Source organism: Diadema setosum, chromosome 7 (assembly GCF_964275005.1).
Source record: "Diadema setosum chromosome 7, eeDiaSeto1, whole genome shotgun sequence".
NCBI classification, from domain to species: domain Eukaryota; kingdom Metazoa; phylum Echinodermata; class Echinoidea; order Diadematoida; family Diadematidae; genus Diadema; species Diadema setosum.
In genome coordinates, this window is record NC_092691.1 from 26,728,925 (window position 1) to 26,748,500 (window position 19,576).

Here is a 19,576-nt window from a genome sequence, read left to right on the forward strand (position 1 = left end):
ATGATGTCATGATATCAAGATTTTCACAGAAAATGACTGATCTTAAAATGCCCTTTCTTATCTTCCATGCAGAGTAATTCACAGAATTTACGAGATTTGCTTGTCTTATGGATTTCTCTTTTCCATATATATACAATTAAGCAATCTGATCTCGATTGCTTACTTTGTTTACTTATCGAAATAAAGACAAAATTACTCTGATTGTATTTTTATGTATTATTGAAATTTGTGATATTTTAAATTCTTTATTGATGTAAGTATTAACTATATGTTTATCACTCTCTATTTTTTTATTTTATGAAAATAAGATTATTTGAATTAAATTGAAATGAATTCTTGAGATGATGCTAACGCTGAGCACTTTGATGTGAACGCTTGATCCACACTTTAACGAAGATTTGGCTTTATGATGTATTCGGTCATAGGAGGGAAATAAAACCCAAATTTATGTGGATTGAGTGAATGGAGCAATATCATGAGTAGAACATATCAGTGACGTTTGAGGAAAATCGGGCAATCCATGCATTGAAAAGATATGAATTTGTAAATTTTCGATGCAACCAACCCTGGATGAATGAGAACACTAATCCGGTCAAGTGTGGAAAACGATACTTGTAAGAAAATGCATATACAAAGAGAATTCCACTTTTCATTTACAGGTGCACATACATTCCTTTGACTTGTAACTGGTAGTGGTAGCAACAAAAAAACAACAACAACAACAACAACAACAACAACAACAAACAACCAAACAAACAAACAACCAAACAAACAAACTTTAGAATTTCTTAATTTTTTAACGGATTTCCGGACTTTCCTCAAACTTTCACTATTGTGTTCCACTGATATTGTTGCTTTCCCTCCATTCACATAATCGTTTCACGGGCAATTACCCCCGTAGCCTAAATATTAGGTTAGGGTTGGGATTTAGAGTTATATTTGGGCTAGGGTTAGGATTAGGTTCAGGATTATTATTATTAGGGTTAGAGCCAGGGAGGGGTCCGGGGTAATTGCCCAGGGGTAATTGCCCTAGACCCCACTATATAAGTATCTGAGTTTCATTCTCCTTTTACAATACGTCTAGATGTGGTCGTTTCACGGACACCTTAAAAAATATGAGAACCAGGTTCACGCTTACTCGCGTGTCAGCTATCTTCATTCATGTGTTGAAGAAAAATCCTTCTTCGCGCAGTCTCAGAAATTATTGTTAGCAAACATATTTTCATCATGAACGTGGTCTTAGCTGTGAAGCAATATGTTGCTAAGATGATAGAAGAAAGTGGGCCGGGAATGAAGGTCCTTCTTATGGATAGAGAAACGGTGAGTAACTGTGTGCTTGTGTCAAACTTCGTATGAGTGAGACTGTGAATCTGTTTATTCGCAGATGAGCATTTGCTCAGTCCTATATACTGTAACTTGCGTAAGCGGACACCCCTCTTCTTCTTCTTCTTCTTCTTCTTCTTCTTGGTATTTTTGCATTGGTAATAACGTTAGTTAAGGTAGTTATAGTAGTCTGCTTCCTTTAACCTTGAAGATTCTTGCAGAACTTGGTGACAGTGTGTGACTTAGGGGTAGGGTGCATGTGCCAATAATTTGCAGGATGCAAGTGAAAACTGCCTCGAAATTAGCTGCTGCTGGCAGTGCTGCTGCCTTCAATTCCGTCAGCAGCAGACGAAAGGTGTTGCCTGAGTGAGCTGAGACTGAGGATATTTCTAGAGCCTGGAGGCCGTCACCACAGAAGTGGCAGTGGTCATGACATTGTTTGGGACAGGAGGGCATACATAACATTCCAAAACCTAACTGTTCTAGGAAAGAATGAGTTTTACTTCTACTTATGGTGCTGAGTCCGGGATTGAGGGATGAGGTAACCTTTGGATGGATGGATGTTCACACCTCTGGATGGTATGGTCTGGTGGATTTGGTGATGAAAGCCTCACAGTTGAACGGTAAGTTTAAATTACAAATGCAAACTGGGTATGGATCTCTTGTAGAACATTACAACTACAAGACGGATTTGTTCATGTTGCTGTTTTTGTAGTGATGTCCATCCCAGCTCCTGCAGCATTAATTCAGATGTGTCTAATTAATAGTAAATATAGGCCTACACTTGATGTATTCCAGTATTGGTTAAGGGTGTATGTGGCTGTGGCTGCCCTCTGCTGGATCATCTCATTATCTTTTTGATATTTCTTGCAGTTAATGCAAATGGATCCCATATGGAGTCATGAGTGAGGCATATTCCACTAGAGAGGTCGGACCAGTGTTCTGTATGCTGTGGCTTTAAGTTTTAGTGAGTTGAGGTGTAGATTTCTTCTCAGGAAAGTGAAGGTGTTGTTAGCCTTTTGGCAGACATTGTTAACATGCTTCTTCCAGTTCAGGTTGGATGTTATTGTGACGTTGAGGTACTTTCTGGCTTCCGCAGGGGTCAGGATTGAGTTGTTGAGTTTGTACTGATGTACTATCCATTTTCTCTTCCTAGTGACTGATATCATTTCACACTTATTGGAGTTCAGCTCCATCATCAATTTGTCTGTCCATTCACCGAGCTTGTCAAGATCTTGTTGTAGCTGTTTGGTATCATCACGTGAGTGGATCGTAAGATAGACAATGGCATTGCCAGCAAACATATGGACCTTTGACCTAAAAGTTGGTCTGGCAAGTCATTTATGAAGTATAGGAAGAAACACAGACCGAGTACGAACCCCTGCGGCACTCCAGAATCTATGTGGACTTGTCCATCAAGAAGTACCTGCTGCTTTTGGTTCTTCAGAAAGCTGGTGATCCAACGGTGGCTGCGTCCTCTAACTCCATTGTAGTCAATCTTCTGAAGGAGACGTTGGTGGCCGACCTTGTCAAAAGCCTTGCTGAAGTCCAGCACCAGGATATCTGTCTGCTTTCTATCTTGTAGATTGTTCGTCAGGTCACTCACCAATCCCAGCAACTGGAGCTCACATGATCACTGTTGTCTGAAGCCATGCTGGAGTGGGTACAGGATATCTTGGTGGTTTCCATGTGCCATGATGTTGCTTGCTAGGATGTGCTCCATCAGCTTACAGGAGATGCATTTAAGGGAGATGGGCCTGTAGTTGCTTGGATCAGCTCTATCTCCTTTCTTGTGTAGATTGGCACTATGTCTGCATGTCTCCAATCATCTGGGATCTTCCCAGAGTTGTATGACTTCCTGAAGATGTCGCACAGGCAAGGTGTTTTGGTTTTTCGACAGCTCCTTCAGTACTCGTGGAGTAATCCCATCAGGACCACATCAGGACTGTTACAGTACATTAACTTGGCATGATGAAACAATCTCATATTGATAAAATTCTGTGTTTTGGCAGATACTTGTAAAAACATGGCCACTTCATTGTGAATAGCCTTGTATGTCTTCACGTACATTTCCTGCACCATTGTAGGTCTTTCAATAAGTGTCACTATTCCTGATATTAAAGTATGAATGGCCTGCAGGGTAGCATACTCCTTTCGTATCCTCTTTTCTCTTTTTTATGTCTTTGCTGCTCTGCATCAATGTTTTGTTTTTTTAATCTTGTGTATTGTAAATGACGACTTTTGCAGATTAGTTTTGTCACCATGGTCTATGCTCAGTCGGAAATCCTGCAGAAGGAGGTCTACCTGTTTGAGCGATTGGACTCCAGTAACAGGGAGGTCATGAAACACCTTCGATGCATCTGCTTCGTTCGGCCAAAAAAGGTTAGTATCCCTTTTCCACTTGTTCACCACCATCTGGTACTGTGCCTGTGGCAGGCATTGGTGTCATATGCGTAGCTCTCCAATTGCGTCAATTTTCTGCAGTTGGAAGAAAGCTTTTGCTGCTGATCTAGATTTTGTTTTTAGTTTGGGGCTTTTTCTTTCTTTTTTTCTTTTTGTTTGTTTGTTTGTTTATTTGTTTGTTTGTTTGTTTGTTTGTTTGTTTGTTTATTTGTTTGGTTGTTTTTGCATAACTGTTTAGACTATGAAGAAGTGGGAGACATTTGTTGTTTTCTTCTGCTTCATTTGCCTTGATTTTTACAGTCATTGTGTCTTTGATTTATACAGTTTCCTGCTAAAAAGTTAAAGCTCTTCTGTCTTCAATTTTCTCTCCATATCTTTGGTAATTTTCCAACATTGGCAACTGTACAGGATTGACCACTCATTGCATGCTTTCATGATATGAAATTTGGTAGACCCTGTATGTGTGTTCCTTTTATTTTTCATTACGTGTTTCACTTTGTCACACAGTTTCTTTCACTTTCATTTTTATGCCTCCGCCACGAAGTGGTGCCGGAGGCATTATGTTTTCGGGTTGTCCGTCCGTCCGTCCTTCCGTCCGTCCGTAATGAATTTTGTGGACAAGGTAACTATCAAAACCTGTTGAGGTATCCTAATGAAACTTGGCATGTATGTGTATTGGGGGATGAAGTTGTGCCTATCAACTTTTGGGTGCACATGCTCAAGGTCAAAGGTCAAAAGGTCAAGGTCAAATACATAAAATTTCACTATTTCCACCATATCTATTGAATGCCTGAAGATATTTTCTTGAAACTTAGTGTATACATGTATTACCCAATTAAGATTCTCTGGTGAAAGTTTGGGTCATGAGGTCAAAGGTCAAAAGGTCAGGGTCAAATACATAAAATTTCACTATTTCTACCATATCTATTGAATGCCTGAAGATATTTTCTTGAAACTTAGTGTATACATGTATTACCCAATTAAGATTCTCTGGTGAAAGTTTGGGTCATGAGGTTAAAGGTCAAAGGTCAAAAGGTCAAGTAGAAATATTAAAACTTCATTTTTTTTTCTCCATACCTTTGAAAATTGTTCAAGGTATCTTCATGGAACATAGTATATACATATACTGACTGGAAGTGATTATCTAGAGAATGTAGGGTTCATGGGTTCAAAGGTCAGGGGTCAAAGGTCAAGTGCAACACTTCAAAATTTTACTATTTCCCTCCTATCATGCAATGCCAGCAGGGTTATTTTTTTTTTTTACACTTGGTGTATGCATACATGTGTAACCTAATAGAAATTCTCTGGAAAGTTTTTTTTTTCTTCCTTTTTTGCCTCAAAGGTCAAAAGGTCAAAGATCAAGTGAAAGTGCTGAACTAACTTTTTCCTCCATATCTCGGAAGTGGCTCAAGTTTTCTTGAAACATAGTACATATTATGCATGTTCTACCTGAAAGTGATTATCTTCTGAATTTTAGGGTCAAGGAACAGATGAAAATGGTAACAATTTACTATTCAATTCAGAAATTGCACTTTTTCTCCACACCTGTACCTTGAAAATTACTCAATGCCTAAATGTATGGATGGGTCAAAGTCGAGTTAAAGTCCTTAAATCCCTAGATACATGCTCTCCTATTCATCCAATTAAACCTAGGTCAAGGAAGATGAACATTTAACACATTTGTGACAAATTTGTCATTTCAATATTTTGCCAATTGTTTGTGAAAATGTAATCACACATTGTCCACATGTACTATCTAGACCTATTAGGAAAATCATGCATTATGGCGGAGGCATACCAGTCGCCAAAGCGACATTTCTAGTTCTCTTTATAGTTTTTTTTTTAACCATACTGTCATCGTCATTAGAAATGAATGTTATTCACAAATAGGTACCCAATTCATTGCTTATCTAGTAATTACATGACGTAGCAAAATAATAGTTCTTTTGCTGTAGCATATCCAAAAAATCTAAAATTCCAAACATATTGATAAATTCTCCTTTTAACATAATGCCGCAAGAATGCATCATTTAATGCTTTCATGCTGGTAATCTTGCTTTCTTTTTATCAATGTTTAGGTCTAATTCTTTGTTTTTTCTTTCCTTTACTATATTTATGCAATAGAATGGTTTGCACTGTCATTTACAAAAGTTACAGCTAGGATACTATCTTCTCAATCATATTTTTATACCATCTTAATCTTGGATGGGTGTTGAAGCCATTTTCACTGTCAAGATGTAAAAAAGTAAAAGAATCAAATATTTTTGTCTGATGCCCCTTTTAGTCAGCTTGTTGTTTAATACTGAGAGTCTCGTCCAGCCGTAATGCTGCTGTTCTTACAAGAGATTTTTGATAATTTTCAAAATCGTCTCCATCTACCTACATCATTGAAAGGGATGGCATAGTTTTGGTTGAGATTAGGCTTCAGGTTTTTAACTTTTTTTTGTAAGATAATAAGATAAACCATTTATAACATATGAAAGAGCATACAATTCTAAGAGAAATTCAAAGCTTATTTGATGAAAATCAGTTCTGAAATGGCTGAGATATTCAAAAACCAAAAAGCAACCACCCAAAAGTGGTCCCTATAAAAGATGGGTCCCATCTTACTAGCTGTCATTTGATTTGATGCATCCACTGTGGGAGCATATTCATTTGTCCAAAACCTTTGATTTTGTCATGCATTTGGGTACTTAGGTGTTGGTATTAGTAGCATTTATCAATCTATCATTGAGCTTTATTACATTCAGTTTGTGTTTGTCCATCTGAATCTGTGGATTTTGCTTCAACATATTTGGATTATCCCCTTGAGTCAATCAAATAAAGGATTTCTTCACCCATTATGAAGTTTCATCCGTCAAGCAGGGATGTGTTCTTCCGTTGTTTCTGTAACACAACAGTTCTCTTTCTCTCATTTCTCTTTCTGCTTTCATAAAGTTTTGCAGCACCTCAAATCTATTTTTATTGTATTATAGAGACAAAAAAAAAACAACTTTGGATTTCAGTTCATGGTTACTGAGCAGGAGATCTGCTGAAACTTTGAGTGGTTCTTTGAGTACTAAGTATTTTCAATTTTCCTTTCTAAGAACATACTACAGGAATACAGTCGCAGGCACATATTGCTCATACCACCGACTTTGCAGAATTCTGTGCCTGCCTGTTGCTAGCTTTTCCAGACAATGCAGCAATATACAGTAGAAGGCATTTCTTTCATTCTGAAAATAGATCTTATTCCCACCGAACATTTTTCATTTCATATGTTTTCATATGTCTGTCTTCTTTACAGATTTTATATACATGATATCTGCCAAGAAAGCAATTCGTTCGTGTACCAACTGCAGGCATGAAGTGTATGGTGGCATTACTGGAATTTCCACAATCATGATGCATATGTACAGATAGTGAATGGTCACAAGATGCATAAATGATGATATGACATGAAAGATAAGATGCTCTGTTCACAGAGTGGATCCAATGGAAGCCGTGTGAATAGAGTATTTCATCTTTCACGGAATGGGTTAATTGTTGAAATGGCACAAATAAAAACCATTCACTATTTGTTTTATAGAACACTCTGGACATGAATAGATGTGATCCAAGCCAAGGCCAAAGTATAGCAGCAATAACAATGATGGTGTGAAACTGAGAGAGTACTGAGGAGCCATTGCAATAATGTCGATGAAACTAGTATCCTAAATTGCTCAACAACAACTGCACATTTGATGGTGAGTGTGTGCAATGGTACTGTTTAGCGAGTGTCATGAGTTGAGCATTTGACCTTCTAGGTAGCAAGAATCATTTTAGATGTCATATATGCTATATAACAGGTATAATATCATATTTTTGTAATCACGAAAGGATTGAAATGCATGAAACTATATCAATGTACAACTCTTTCCATTATCTGTTTAGTTGATTACTGTACTATCTGATTTATCTCCTTTTACAGGAAAATATAGATCTGTTGTGTAAAGAACTTCGGAATCCCAAGTATGCTGTGTACTTCATATGTAAGTAAAATCTGTTCAGAAGAATTTTGCATGCTTTTCATCCTTTTCATGAGCACTGTGCTCTTTTTCTGGTAGAGTCCAATTGTATGGTATCCAATTTGATATCCACTGAATTTCTGTCAAAACCAGAACATGTACAAACTTAATGTACATTGCGTGTAAATTGCAAATGCAGAGTGAATTTACAGTACGCTTTCATGTCAAGCTATAATTACCATGGCATAGTCTTTCAGTGGCTTACTTTATGTGATTGAGGATAATCGGGTTTCTGTCAACAAGAACGTGAAATGACTGGCTCAGATACCCATTTGATCAGTTTAGAGTAATAAGGGACGTAATGAAGTATCCATTAGGAATGGCAAAGGTGTTAACTCTGGACTAAGTCTGCTGCATTAATGACAGTACCAATAGCAGTGGGTAGTTAAAGGCCATTAGTACTCTCAAGGGACGATATTGTTGCGCAAAACTAACTACTAATATTCTATTCTTCATTGTAATTTACATCCTCCCTATCATGATCAGTAAGAGTTTTTATTTGTTTGTTTGTGTTTTCATGCTTATGCAATAGACTTCAGTAATGTTGTCAGCAAAAGTGATGTGAAAGCCTTGGCAGAGGCTGATGAGCAGGAAGTGGTCAGGGAAGTGCAGGTATGAAACAGATCATTTGTTTTTATTTTTCTGTTCATTTTGGGTATCTAAAGTTGAAGGTATTTCTCACATGTGTTTGTAACTTCATACTGCAGAAGTCCTAACAGAATCATCAGTTCATGAGTAATGGACAGGTCTTTTGTATTTGTTGTTGTTTTTTTTAGCTCAGTCTGAACAAAATGACTCAAGTGAGCTATTGCGATTGTTCACCATATGGCATCTGTGTAACATGCATCGTGCATTAATTTTTACACATAATCAATTTTCATCTTCTCGAAAATTGGCAGTTGGATTTGAACAAACGTGGCAGAAATCATCAGTGAGGAGAGGGATTATAGTTTTTACAAAATGTGGTAGTGCACCTAGGGGGCTCCTAAAGTTGGGCTTGAATACCTAAAATTAGGAGGGTGTTCCCAAGGGACCTGCAGCAAAACCTAATTCGCTTGATATCCCTCAGATGGGGTCCTGTAAAAGTGAAGGGTATGTGTTGCTCAGGTTAGCACTAGAACCATGGGTCTCTTGTTTTGTTTTCCATTTGTTTTGTTTTTCTTTGGCATGTTTTAAATTATGATATGAAAAATGTATGAACATATTAGAAAGATGAAATATGAGAACATTGTATGTGCATCTGTGTGTGTTTTGTCCAAGAGTACCTGTATGTACATATGTATGCTATCATTATAGTACTATTATGCCTGTATATAATGGTTTAAATAGACACTGAAGTGCACATTGTCACTGAAGTGATGTAGCAGGTACAAGATATGTGAAACCTTTGGAACATCTTTCATTTCATGACAGGAGTTTTATGGAGACTACATTGCCATCAGCCCTCATGTGTTCTCTTTCAATTTAACAGGATCAGCAAGAGTGAGTATGAGGTTGCAATGAAGTATGACAAATGATTATACTTGAATTGAATGAGAGAAATGACTATTCCCAGCAGATCAATCACTGTTGTTGACCCTTCTGAATTACACAAGAACAAGACTGTTCTGCTGGGAGTCATTTGCATTATATATGATTCATTTGTATACACATACGTTAGATGATTTGAAATGGAAGTAAAGGAAGATAAATTTGAAGCATATTCAAACCATTCAGATCATTGTTCAAAATGGTCATCTTGAAATGGTTTCATTCATGTCACTGCATTGAATTTTGGAAAGTGATTCCATAGTTAATGAGCATTGGTATAAATTGGTCATTGTAAACAACAAACCATGATTGCTCTTTCACAGTGGATAGATGAGCTGATAGACAGACAGACAGATAGATAGATAGATAAATAGACAGATAGATAGATAGATAGATAGACCGACAGACAGGCAGACAGATAGATAGATAGATAAATGATAGACAGATAGATAGAAAGATAGATAGACAGACAGACAGACAGATAGATAGAGAGATGGATAGATAGATAGATAGACAGAAAGATGAATAGATAGATGTCTAAAATATTGTTTGCAAGAATTTTTTGTGAGCAACGAATGTTGTGTTTATCAGATGGAAGTGACAAGCAAATTTGTTTGATATTCTGACATATATTCTGATTTCTCTTCCCCTTCATGCATGTTCATCTGTGAATACATCTCTCTTTTTTTATGTGTTTGTTTATGTCCCCACATCTCTGTTCATTTCCTTTTTACTCTCTTTATCTCCTCTTTCTTATCTCTCACCCATCTTGGATCAGGGCATGAGATGGGAGCCAAGGGTTCTCGACAGAGTCTGTGCTGGTCTCACGGCATTGCTGCTCTCCCTCAAGAAGTGTCCGATGATACGGTACCAGAACTCTTCTGAGATGGCCAAGAGGCTTGCAGAGACAGTCAAGGTAAATTGTACAGTATTCTTTTACAACTATTTATAATATTTCTCTATCTCTTTTTCTCTCTCTGCAATCTGTTCATCTATCTATCTATTTGTCTATCAATCTATCTATCTCCTTTGAGTGTGTGTGTGTGTGTGTTTTAGATTCTGTTGTGAACTTGTATGAAAAGTATAATCATAAAGGTTGATTGGCATATCATTTGGTATTTGCAACTGATTGACAAATTGCCCTACATCAAAGTACATGTAGGGCAATTTGTCAATCATTTGCAATAAAGATATCTGAATGGAAGAATTTCATGACTTTGAATCATTTGGTATTTCTTGCCATTGTGTGTGTGTGTGTGTGTGTGTGTGTTGTGTAGTATAGTGTAAAATGGGTTCTCCTTTCTGCCTAACATCTGTCAGTGTTCTATCCCATCTGTTGGTCATTATCAGTCATCAGAGATTTTCCTGAAAATCGTTGTAGACAAGGTCAGCAAAAGTGATATGAGTGAAATATTAGCACATAGGGAAAGGGTTTGAAGATGCCTAATTCTTCAAGAAATCACTCCACAACTGTCAGCTCTGTGTCAAATCAATCACTGCCAAATACAAATGTGGAATTAGTCTTCAAGCTGTCATCTCAAAATTCCATATTATTGTTTTAAAAATCCTGCATCATGTCATTGTATGCCTGATGAATATGTTGTGAATAATATTTCTTGCTTTCTTCTCTTCTCTTTACATTATCCACAGCAAGTCATCTCAAAGGATGCAGGATTGTTTGACTTCAAGAGGACAGATGTGGCTCCAGTTCTCTTGATTCTCGACAGGAGAGGGGACGCTGTAACGCCTCTTCTCAATCAGGTTTGTTAAAGGCTCCGTGATTTCTCAACAGAGCCCTGTCCCTCGAGTTTGTCTCGGGGCATAGCACTGTTGAGAAATCATCTCAGTGCAAATAGTTTTAACCATTCCCCTTTGAAGCAGTTGATATTTGTATACTGTATGTCCCTTGTCAAGCTTACAATTCAATCCAACACAAAGGGAGAAATGTGAAAAAAAAAATAGATATTGTAGAAGTGGAAGAAGCTAAATACTCTTCAGATGATATTCTGTGAGATTGTGTCTATGCACTTTGCATAGTTACCAAGACAATAAACAAGTAAACAAGCAAACTCTTATCTTCCTGTGCGCAGTGGACATATGAGGCCATGGTTCACGAACTTCTGGGAATACGGAACAAGCGCATTGATCTGTCCCAAGTCCCGGACATCAGCAAAGATCTCCAGGAGGTGGTACTCTCAGCTGAACAGGATGAATTCTATGCCAATGTGAGTTGACACTTCACACAACATTGCTGGCCTAATCTCGTGTTGGGGGCACTGTGGCATATTGGATAAGACTCCTGACTCCCAATCAGAGAACCTGGCTTTGATTCCCGCCCAGTGCGTACGTCCTTAGACGAGATGTTTTTACCCACCATGTCCCTCTCAACCCAGGTGTATAATGGCACCTGGCAGTGCTAGGGTAATAATAATGGCAGGGACCTCTGGTAGAGCTGTGGCAACCCTGAAGAGGTTACCGTGGATAAATAAGAGCATATTATTATTATCATTAGGCTTTGAACCCGCAACCATTTTGACGGCAAGGTGCATAGAAGTATGAACTCGCTGACTATTGTGACAGTCCCTGTAAAATTTCTCACCCCACAGAACCTGTACAACAACTATGGAGAGATCTGCACACGGATCAAAGAACTGATGGAGGAATTCCAGAAGAAGTCACAGAGCCAGAAGAAGATTGAATCCATTGCAGACATGAAGGTCAGCAAACTTTTGTTGTGGTGTGTGTGGGTTTCCATCCAGTTTTCTGTCTGTTGCTGTGTTGCTGGGAGGGATTATTCAGGGCCCATCTCCTACAGCACTTTCCAATGATTACAACTTTGAATGATTGCAGTCACTATGGTGTCAGATGGCAACAGCCAAATCAATCATTAACATTTTAGTATTTGCTTTGATACAGCTTTGCCTGTGAACATTGTTAAGTTGGCAATATCGTTAAGTTGTCTAGGAATATGAGAAGGGACATTGCCCTTGAGAGATTTTGACTCAGTCCACAGAAATATGTGCTGGCAGGGAATGTTGTGTTATCCCAAAGTGAACAATGAAGCAGAGATGTTGTCCATAATTATTTGGGGAAAGAAGTGTGGTGGCAATGTGCCACATGGGACAATCAAAGTACAGGAATGTGAAGTCAAAGGAGAAAGCCAGAAATTACATTGTATATTGATGTAAAAACAGACAGGTTGCCACACTCAACAAACTCATTGAATTCACCCAACACCCTCCCTATTTCTGCCTTTCTCTTATCAATATGAAGGACTTTATATTCATGTGCCCATATTTTATTCTTTGTCTTGTGTGAAAAAGGCTTTTGTGGAGAACTATCCTCAGTTCAAGAAGATGTCGGGCACAGTGACCAAGCATGTGACAGTGGTGCAGGAGCTCTCTCGCCAGGTTCGCCAGTTCAGCCTAATGGAGGTGTCTGAGGTGGAACAGGAGCTAGCCTGTCAGGGTGACCACAATGAGGCCCTCAAGGTGATGATGATGATGGTGATGGTGATGATGATGATGATGATGATGATGATGATGATGATGATGATGATGATGATGATGATGATGATGATGATGATGAACAGCATTTATATAGTGCCATTTCTCTGTAAAGAGCATTCAACTTGGCTCCCAGTGTTGCTAGAAATCAGGTCAAATTTGAAGGTATCATGTTTGCTACAATTCCTTAGTTGAATTTGTAGAGTTCCACAGATGTTGAGTAACTGAAGAGAAGGCTGTATCCCCTCGTGTTTCAGGCAGAGGTCAAGGCTACCTTGATAGTTCCTTCTTTTGCAAGACCTTATGACAGCATCCCCCCTCCTCCACCTTGTTTTGCAAGCTCTTTCAAATTCAGTAAAATTTTAGGTGAAATGTTAAATTTGGGTCGAAGCTCCCTTCCAGGAAAGAATTCAGAACAAGCAAAAATTATATTGACTCTTGGATGGGGGTGTCTTAAAGAATGTTCCATCCGTGGGTTGAAATGCTATTGAGGGACATTCTAAATCCAGAGACAAAGTCAAGAGACCTATAAGCTTCCCAAAATACATGTAGCATGATTTGAAACCCTGAGGTTAGAGTGTCCATGTTGTCATGTCAGTTGGTCTATGAACTTGTAATGTAACACTTACCTCCAACTTTTCTTGATAGCAATATTTGCAGCATTGCCATAGAGCCCAAAGCTTTGACAGTGCACAAATGCAGCCCTATTGTCCCTTTCATGCACCTCATTTTCATAATAAATTCTCAAATGTGCATGCACTATTATCATTCACACTGCTTCCTTAAATGTTTTCATTGTTTACATCTGAAATGGTTAGATGGTACAATTTTAGCGTAACTGATAATGGCATAGAATAATTTATGCCCTTGATGGCACTAAAAGATGTCACCAGCATATCTTTTGATGTCATTTGCCATTTTCTTAGGCCAAGATGTCCCACCATGAGAAAATATGACAGAATATTCTGCCTTTAGGAGAACTATGGAAATGGTTCACCATCAAGTGATCTTGTTTTATCTAGTCAGGAACTAGTATTTGACTGACCTTTTTAACATGGAAACATGTTTTGTGGATTCCCTATCATATCCGTGAGCACTAAAGGTTCCTTCCATTCCTGTCTTTTGCAACTTGATTCAATAAAAGTTTATTTGTCTTTGATTTACTTGCACTTAAATGCTTATCAAGACAAAAACAAACAAACTCTCATTTGATTGCAGAAGATACAAAGCTTGCTCAGCAATGACAAAGTGAGGGATATTGATGCCTGTCGGCTGGTAGCGCTGTATGGCCTGCGGTACGAACGTCATAGCAACAACAACTTTGTCGGTCTGATGGAGATGTTGCGGAGGAGAGGAGCGAGCGAGAAGAACAGAAGGGTAGGCTACGTGGTTGACACACCTCATTAGATCAAATTCAAATCAATGCTATGTAATTAAATCAAAATCAAAATCTTGATGTGCAATGTATTCAATATAGTAAGTTTTTGCATGTAGCGCATTGTAAACATCGATAATTATCAGGATAAAGCTTATATGTCATTCACGGGTCTAGGGCAATTACCCCCTGGGCAATTACCCCGGACCCTTCCCCTGTCCCTAATCCTAATCCTAATCCTGAAACTAATCCTAACCATAACCCAAACTCCTAACACTAAACCTAACCCTAACCCTAATCTTAACTCTAACCTTACCACTAACCAGTGTTTAGCTGGGGGGTAATTGCCCTCTGGGGGTAATTGCCCGGATACGGTCATTCACAGATAAATGTTGTGTTGGAGCATAGTACAATGGACATTGTCATCAATTTTTACGTTGGCATAAGTACAATCAATTCAATCTACAACGTTGACCAAAACATCAATCTTTGATTTGAATGTCACTTGAGAAAGAAGTTGTAGATGTGGCAACCAAGACTCCAAGAAATTAAATGGATTTCAGTGAAGTTTGATGCCCTGGAATTACAACAACAACATCAGCAACAGCAACAAAAGATGGTTGTATTTCCATGCTTAGATGATCTTGTGTTATTCGGTGTAGTTGAGTTGAAATTGTGAGCATATCTACCTTTTTATTTTTGCCAAGATTAGGTAGGTTGTGTAACTTTATTCCATATCGGTCTGGCCAATGTCCATTTTTCATCCAAAACACTCTGCTAGATGCATATCAAGGATATTATACTGTTGCACAAATACAGAGAAACACAGAGGAAGTAATTTCCTTGATACACACAAGGTAAATGATGTTCTGGATAGTCTTTGAGAACAAAGCAAATGTTTCAAGGTTCCCAGCAAGTGCTGTATAAAGTGACTTCCTGAGATGACTTGTGTCATTTCTCTTAGAATATCGTCTGGGGTTCAAGATTGCTTTGATCCCTTGCTCTGATATCATGAATTGCATGTAGAACTGTTGCTCTGTGTACATTCTGCAGAACTTATTCTTTTCCTATTGTGAGAGGACAAGTCTATTTGTAAGTTTTTTTTTTTTTCTTGTCCATTTATCACAGCTTGTGAAGGCTATTGTCCAGTATGGTGGGGAGAAGCTGCGAGGGACAGACCTTTTCGGCCAGGACAATCCCATGGCAAGAACAAGAAGATTCTTCAAGGGTCTGAAGGTAAGAACCAATTAGAAAGGACTGGTAAGACAGCTAACAGGCTAACAGACCACAGATGTAGCTTTTGTCAAAAAACAAGCAAACAAACAAAAACATAAGTATTAGTCACTAGTGCTGTACTATGAAGTTGTTCCTAAAGTTGAATCACAGTCATTATCATCTCCTTTTCACTCAAAATCAGTCCTTACCAATAAATCTAAATCACTTTGGAATGTGTGCATTTAACATGGATTTTCTGTGATAACCATTTCTTGATAACCACAGCACCTTATGCATACTGCATTGTGAATTTTATTGCGCACTGCTTCCCCAAGTCACACGTTTGTATGTGTCACAAACCATCTGTTGTTCAGATACTGGCGTTGTATTGAACAAAAAAAAAAATTTGTTCTATGAATCAAGCTAATAACAATATCGTTTTATCATCTGGAATTAATTGCCTTTTGTTTTACACTAAAATATTCTCCCATGGGAGAACATGCTAGAATGTTCTGCCACAGGGAGAACATTACCAAAAGTTCATTGTCATAAAATAATCATCATCCCAATGTTTATCCAACCCCTGACTGGTTCTTGACTGTTAAACCCATATAATATTTCCCATGGTACCATTAAGTGAACACTCGTACGCTATTCATATGTGAAATGTTCAACTGTGTAAGCCAGTTGTCATCACATTAAAGGATTACTTATCCTCGGTGTTTTTTTCAGGATGTTGAAAACATCTACACCCAGCACAGACCACTGGTCTATGAAACGGTGGATCAGCTCATCAAAGGGAGACTAAAGGAAGGAGCATATCCCTACCTGGGAAGCAGCCAGCTGAGAGATAAGTAAGGGAAAGACAAAGAAGATAGAACCATCAGCCGTTCAAGATGTTGACCTGTATAACTCTGTAATATATGTGACCTTGCACCACAAAACAAACAAAAAGTCGCACCCCTTGATTTTAAGTGAGGACTCAAAAAAGGTGAAACGAGTCAACCAAGTCAATATTAAGTTTTGCATATTTTCTGAAAGAGCTACCCTTCTTCTACATTATTCTTAAGTTTGGGATCATAAAATGAATGTGAAAGTGCATCTGGAGCAATTTTTCTACAACCCTTTTTTGTAGAGTACTGAGATCAGGAATGTCTTAGAGGCTACTTTTAATTTCTTGATAATCCTTTGCACACTCTTCACTTTCATGTCTGATAACTTTTGAATGGATAATGCTACTGCTTTGAAAGTTGGCATTAATCATGGACAGAATGTGTTAATAGAGCATGCTCAATTTCAACTTAATCTGATAATCCCTTCATTGTTGTTTACATCCTGGTTTTGTCCCATTCATCGTACAGCTAGCACGGTTTGGTAAAGATTAAGCGCTTGAATAGACAGATAGACCCTGTACTTCAGAGCCCTTTTTCTCGGTTCACACTTGTCCATAGTGTGTGCTTTCTTTCTAATATTTAGATAGGTTAGGAGAGTCCATTTCAATTGAGCTATACATCATTGTAAAGCTTAGAGTCTGCTCTTTCAGAATCTGTCCTTAACTAAAAATCCATGTCTGACAACTTTTTGTTGGTTTTGTGATGCAGGGTCACATATTTGACCCTTTCTGTGCTGATGAATCAAATGTGCACAAATTTCACACACAAACCTATGGACCAGAAATAAACTTGGCGCACAGAGGGTGAAAAACTTCTTGTCACTTTTTGTGAATTGACTCAAGGTTTATATTGAGCATGCCTACTGTAAGCAGTGAGATTAAGATCTGAACCTAAACATTGCAACAAATCTGTTTCTGTTTCCAATGTAGGAATATTCCACATGTGTCAAGGGCTGTTGTATTTCACTTAATTTTCATGAATTGCTGTAAAAAAAATAAGAAAAAATGGGCAGAAAAGATGTTTTTTCCCCTTGCCATTGAATGAGAGTCACTTACTTCAGATGTAGGCATGCAATCTCATCAGTCCCCATAAATAAAATGTAATGTGATCCCAAAGTAGATCATCAATTCAAATTTGTTTGACAAGTGCACAAAGTTAGATATTCCAGAGAGAGAGTAATGCATTTTAGCATTGGTCTTATATGTGTTAAGATGTTGGACACTTGCGTATACATCATTCAATTTCCAAAAAAATCTCACACTTGGATATCATCTGGCATCAGGACACTGCCAAGGGGTATTTCATTGTTTCATCTCCAAAGGTTTTTGAATGAGTGTGACAAAGAGGATTTTCAAAAAATGTTCCACAAATTCAAAAGCAAAATGTAGGATGGGAACTGTTTTGGATGGGACTTGTATTGATGTGCAGCAATAGTTACGGAAATTTCTTCTTCTTCTTCTAAAGGTTTGTTTGTTTCTTTTTTAAACAAAGGGTTATACACTTCATATTGTTAATGATTGAAGGTAAGGGTGAAATGATTGAATATATTAAAGCTAATTCTAAAAAAGGAACATTATATGTAATGTGATTTCCATAGTGATTTTTGTTGTTTCTGTTTTTAATCATTGGTCATGCAAGTCTGAACGATTTTCCCTCTGTAGGCCACAGGACGTGCTGGTCTTCATGATCGGAGGAATCACCTACGAAGAGTGTCTTGCCATCTACAACTTCAACCGAGCCACACCGGGCGTGAAGGTCATTCTAGGAGGGACGACAGTGCATAACATGGAGAGGTGAGTGGACAGAATCCTCAGTCTGAGCTCTTGACCGATATCTCTAGCAGCACATGGAATGGAATTATGGATGTTATACTTTTTGCTTGCAGATATTTTCATGAATGAGGAGGTCATAGACATTTTCACATGATGTTGTTTTCGCAAATTCACTCCAAGGCTATTGTAAATACACTATTATCCTAGCGCATGGCAAGATTTTTGCATGTTGTTAAATTCGCATTCCAGCTGTGATTAGCAAAATTCACGAATAACCCTCAAGAAAATAACAGCTTATACAGTAGATCCATGTGTTGTATAGTACAGAAACATATGAAAATAGGGCTTGTGGTTTTGTTAAGTATTAGCTACAGAGAACAAGTCAAAGACTTTGGGTATATGTCATGTCTAACATAGCCTGTCTATGTTGTCCAATATTAGGTAACTAGTCAAAATTAGTTTGATAGCATACAACAGTGTTCACACTGACTAAATCACTGTTTCTGATGGTACAATTCATTGATTACATATCATGAAAGTGATTCCACATGTTTTTGTTTTTGTTTTTTAATTTCTTGCCCATGTAATGCTCACCTAATGCATCATGTAGCAGAAGAATCAAACTTCTCTATCAAAAGTCTCAGATTCGGACTTACACCTGACACCGTCACTAACTCTGGTGCTGACTCTGACTATGACTATAACTATGACTATGACTATGACTGAATGTGACAATGACTATGACTGTGACTGTGACTACGACTATGACTATGACTGTGACTATGACTATGACTATGACTATAACTGTGACTGTGACTGTGACTATGACTATGATTATGACTCTCCAGACTGAAATTGGCCCTCACACATTCATGCAAAGTGAGAGGTACCTCAGAAATGAATTAATTCTTAAATCATGCTTAGTGCATCTGTGATGAATAGCACATTGAATCATGATGTATGTTTTTCACTTTCTTGTGTAAATTGACTTGTTAGAGATGACTTCTACTTGAGGTACCTAATGCTCATGTCACAAAGTGTATGTCAGTATATTATAGAATAATGGTCTTCATTTAATTCTTGCTTTGCTCACCAGTTTCCTGGAAGAGGTGTCATCCACGGGGATAGAGTCTCCATATTGAGGAGGTTGAGGTGTCTGTTGCCACGGGAGACCAGAAACCTGGATTTACTTTAATACATTGACTCAATGAATACTTAATACACAGTATTTGATTCCAACTCATGATACATTGTAAATTTGTGGCATACAGTTATGACGCATATCCTCGTCATATTCTCGAGTCTATAGACCAAATGTGATTTATTCATTTTATTTTTATTTTTATGCCTCCGCCAACGAAGTGGCCGGAGGCATTATGTTTTCGGGTCGTCCGTCCGTCCGTACATCCGTACTTCCGTACGTCCGTACGTCCGTCCGTCCCGTTTTGTTTTTGTCGATATCTCAAGAACCGTGTGGTGGTTTTGCATCAAACTTGGTATGAGGGTATATCCT

At 38.1% G+C, this 19,576-nt stretch overlaps 1 protein-coding gene across 1 annotated transcript; it reads left to right on the top strand.

Annotated features, from left to right (window-relative positions):
- The first annotated feature begins 1,177 nt into the window (after window positions 1-1,177).
- LOC140230490 (vacuolar protein sorting-associated protein 45-like) lies at window positions 1,178-19,288 on the top strand. Its single transcript, XM_072310645.1, has 15 exons — window positions 1,178-1,320; window positions 3,571-3,705; window positions 7,676-7,736; window positions 8,305-8,384; window positions 9,186-9,254; window positions 10,081-10,218; window positions 10,953-11,063; window positions 11,393-11,527; window positions 11,909-12,019; window positions 12,626-12,793; window positions 14,027-14,185; window positions 15,312-15,419; window positions 16,131-16,252; window positions 17,953-18,084; window positions 19,160-19,288. Exons 1-15 carry the CDS (start codon window positions 1,228-1,230, stop codon window positions 19,203-19,205), a joined length of 1,668 nt encoding a protein of 555 aa, XP_072166746.1. The 5' UTR covers window positions 1,178-1,227; the 3' UTR covers window positions 19,206-19,288.
- Window positions 19,289-19,576: the final 288 nt, after the last annotated feature.

Bases quoted from the DNA above. Each gene is read 5' to 3' on its own strand.
- LOC140230490 (XM_072310645.1), top strand. From the start codon at position 1,228: ATGAACGTGGTCTTAGCTGTGAAGCAATATGTTGCTAAGATGATAGAA. The intron at 11,528-11,908 runs GTGAGTTGACAC...CTCACCCCACAG, and splicing joins AGGATGAATTCTATGCCAAT to AACCTGTACAACAACTATGG. The intron at 12,794-14,026 runs GTGATGATGATG...ATTTGATTGCAG, and splicing joins ACCACAATGAGGCCCTCAAG to AAGATACAAAGCTTGCTCAG.